Source organism: Chelonia mydas, chromosome 1 (genome assembly GCF_015237465.2).
Source record: "Chelonia mydas isolate rCheMyd1 chromosome 1, rCheMyd1.pri.v2, whole genome shotgun sequence".
NCBI classification, from domain to species: Eukaryota; Metazoa; Chordata; order Testudines; family Cheloniidae; genus Chelonia; species Chelonia mydas.
The window spans coordinates 6,823,664-6,826,257 of record NC_057849.1 but is presented as its reverse complement, the minus strand read 5'-3'; the positions used below and the strand labels follow the sequence as shown (position 1 = coordinate 6,826,257).

General features: G+C 47.5%; 1 protein-coding gene across 1 annotated transcript; it reads left to right on the top strand.

The window, feature by feature from the left end:
* The first annotated feature begins 395 nt into the window (after positions 1–395).
* On the top strand, positions 396–1,331 carry LOC119565168 (olfactory receptor 51G2-like). The gene has a single exon (XM_037889623.1). It carries the CDS (start codon positions 396–398, stop codon positions 1,329–1,331), a length of 936 nt encoding a protein of 311 aa, XP_037745551.1.
* Positions 1,332–2,594: the final 1,263 nt, after the last annotated feature.

Sequence of the window (2,594 nt, the reverse complement as noted above, 5' to 3'; positions counted from 1 at the left end):
ACTATGACCGTTTTCACCATGCACTTGCCATGTGTTTACACACATGTTATGATACAATGGGCCACACTCAGAAGTGCAGGGCCAAAAAGGGTGTCTGTGGGAAGGTCACAATTGCAAAAGCACACAGTGCTCAAATAGGCTGTGGAACGCTGAGCCACAAGATATAAATGGGGCCAGTTGCTTAGAAGAATGCAAAGAGGGGCAGGGTGTTTCTATGGGTTACTATTGGTGCTGAAAATCCAAAACTATGTTTTTGCTGATCTTCCTTGAACTCCAGGGAGTCTCTAGAATTCCACTCAGAGCAGAATGATGTCTCAATAAATATCATCTAGTCTCCTGTTCTTTTTCCTTCCAGGAAGAAAAGTTTAAAACTCATCGGACCTTCTCAGTCCATGATGTCAGCTGTCAATGAAACCAAATTCAACCTTGACATTTTCTTTCTCACCGGGATACCTGGGAAGGAAGACGTCCATCTCTGGATCTCTATCCCCTTCTGCTTTGTGTATGTTACTTCAATAGTAGGAAATTCACTCATTCTGTTTGCTATAAAAACAGATCCAAGCCTCCATGAGCCCATGTACATTTTCCTTTCCATGTTGGCCGTCACAGACCTTGCTTTATCGATAACCACCATACCGACGACACTGGGTATATACTTGTTTAACTCTAGGGATATCAGCCTCAATGCTTGTTTTACCCAGATGTTCTTTATCCACTTTCTTGCAGCAATTGAATCCACCATGCTTTTGATGATGGCCTTTGATCGCTTCGTTGCAATCTGTAACCCACTGAGATATGCTTCCATCTTAACCCTGCCGAGAATAGGCAAGATGGGGTTGGTGGTTGTGCTAAGAGGTGTGGCCATAGAATTACCATTCCCCTTACTCCTGAAACAGTTCCAATACTGTCGAGCCAACATCCTCTCCCATTCTTACTGCCTGCACCAGGACATCATGAAGTTGGCATGTGCGGACATCACAGTCAATAACATCTATGGCTTGTTTGTTACACTCATAACGCTGTGGTTGGACTCGCTGCTCATCTTCCTCTCTTATGTGATGATCCTCAAAACAGTGCTGAGCATCACTTCCCACATGGAGTGCCTCAGGGCCTTAAACACCTGCGTCTCCCACCTCTGCGCCGTCCTGGTCTTCTACATGCCAGAGTTCAGCCTGACCGTCATACACAGATTCTGGAGGGGCTCTTCTCCCTTGCTTCAAATTCTCCTGGGCTACAGCTACTTGCTGGGCCCTCCCCTGATTAATCCAGTAGTGTACAGCATGAAAAGCAAACACCTTCGTGCAAGGATAATTAGGGTGTTTGTCAAATGAATAGTCAATTTATCATCCGGTGACACAGGAGATAAGAAAAACATGCCGTGGCCACCTATTCAATCCTGGACCCTTACGTGTGAGTCTAGTGCCACATCTACACGATCTCTGATTGCTCTGCTGTCAACTCCAGAACTCCACCAGGGCCAGAGGCGGAAGCGGAGTCAACAGGGGAGCGGCGGCCGTCGATCCAAGGCCGCGAGGCCGCGAAGTAAGTGATTTAAGATGATCTAAGATACGTCAACTTCAGCTATGCTATTCTCGAAGCTAAAGTTGCGTATCTTACATAAATTCCACCCCCCCCAGTGTAGACCAGGCCTAAAAGAGCTACTGATTTCCACTCTTTAGAGAGAAGTTCAGATGCGGTGTAAGACATGCAGCAGTGGAAGTGGGGCTGTACCCACTCGCTGGTCAGAGAGGACAGGGCACTGGGGGAAGGAGACCAAGGAGGCAGCAGCATATACAAGGTGACTGTGCTCGTGGAGAGCCAGGGAACTGATGAGATGTTGGCCCATGAAGAGCCCTATCGGTGGCTGTTCCAACCTCAGAATTCTGGTCAATACAGTGAATCAAGAGAAGGGGTGTGGAGGTTGTTTCCCAGTTCACCTGGCCTGTCACACTGTCCAAATCATAGAATCATAGACTATCAGGGTTGAAAGGGACCTCAGGAGGTCATCTAGTCCAACCCCCTGTTCAAAGCAGCACCAATCCCCAACTAAATCATCCCAGCCAGGGCTTTGTCAAGCCTGACGTTAAAAACTTCTAAGGAAGGAGATTCCACCACCTCCCTAGGGAACGCATTCCAGTGTTTCACAACCCTCCTAGTGAAAATGTTTTTCCTAATATCCAACCTAAACCTCCCCCACTCCAACTTGAGACCATTACTCCTTCTTCTGTCATCTGCTACCAGTGAGAACAGTCTAGATCCATCCTCTTTGGAACCCCCTTTCAGGTAGTTGAAAGCAGCTATCAAATCCCCCCTCATTCTTCTCTTCCGCAGACAAAAGAATCCCAGTTCCCTCAGCCTCTTCTCATAAGTCATGTGTTCCAGTCCCCTAATAATTTTTGTTGCCCTCCGCTGGACTCTTTCCAATTTTTCCACATCCTTCTTGTGGTGTGGGACCCAAAACTGGACACAGTACTCCAGATGAGGCCTCACCAAGGTCGAACAGAGAGGAACGATCACGTCCCTCGATCTGCTGGCAATGCCCCTACATATACATCCCAAAATGCCATTGGCCTTCTTGGCAACAAGGGCACACT

Excerpts from the sequence above, each read along its gene's own strand:
- LOC119565168 (XM_037889623.1), top strand. The coding sequence starts at position 396 with ATGTCAGCTGTCAATGAAACCAAATTCAACCTTGACATTTTCTTTCTC.